The 437-nt window shown below is 64.1% G+C and overlaps 1 protein-coding gene across 1 annotated transcript in view; it reads left to right on the forward strand.

Moving 5' to 3' along the window:
* Nucleotides 1–5: 5 nt before the first annotated feature.
* Nucleotides 6–437, forward strand: part of TTC24 (tetratricopeptide repeat domain 24) — a gene marked incomplete at its 5' end in the record, with an annotated part of 2,983 nt that continues 2,551 nt past the window's right edge. Inside the window, one exon of the mRNA XM_017727859.1 lies at nucleotides 6–434. Within this exon, the coding sequence (XP_017583348.1) occupies nucleotides 6–434 (429 nt within the window). The remainder of the gene's footprint in view (nucleotides 435–437) is intronic.

A 437-nucleotide genomic window follows, 5' to 3' on the forward strand; every position in this document is an offset into this window, starting at 1 on the left:
AGAGCTGGAAGAAGAAGGAGAAGGCCGAGGCCAGGGAAGCTGCCCGGGAGGGAGGGGATGAGGCGGCAGGGCGGGTGGCTGCGATCGAGGGCCTCACACGAGCTGGGCACCGAGCACTGGCACTGGGTGCCGGGCGGGAGGCAGTGGGGTGCTTCAGGAAGGCCCTGCTCCTCTCCAGGGACATGGTGAGCCCCCAGATCCACAGGGCTTGTGCCTTCAACTTGGGGGCTGCCTACGTGGAGACTGGGAAGCCCAAAAAGGGCCTTGAGTTCCTCCTCCAGTCCCAGCCCTCAGAGGCAGAGAGCAGGGACCACTTGGGGAGACTTTATTTCAACGTCGGGGCGGCTCATGAAGGGCTCCGGGATTTTCCAAAGGCTTTGGAGTGTTTTGAGAAAGTCGCCGGCCACGCCAGTGCTGCTCAGGCTGGCGGCCGAGCA

Source organism: Corvus brachyrhynchos, unplaced genomic scaffold (genome assembly GCF_000691975.1).
Source record: "Corvus brachyrhynchos isolate BGI_N302 unplaced genomic scaffold, ASM69197v1 scaffold122, whole genome shotgun sequence".
Lineage (NCBI taxonomy): Eukaryota > Metazoa > Chordata > Aves > Passeriformes > Corvidae > Corvus > Corvus brachyrhynchos.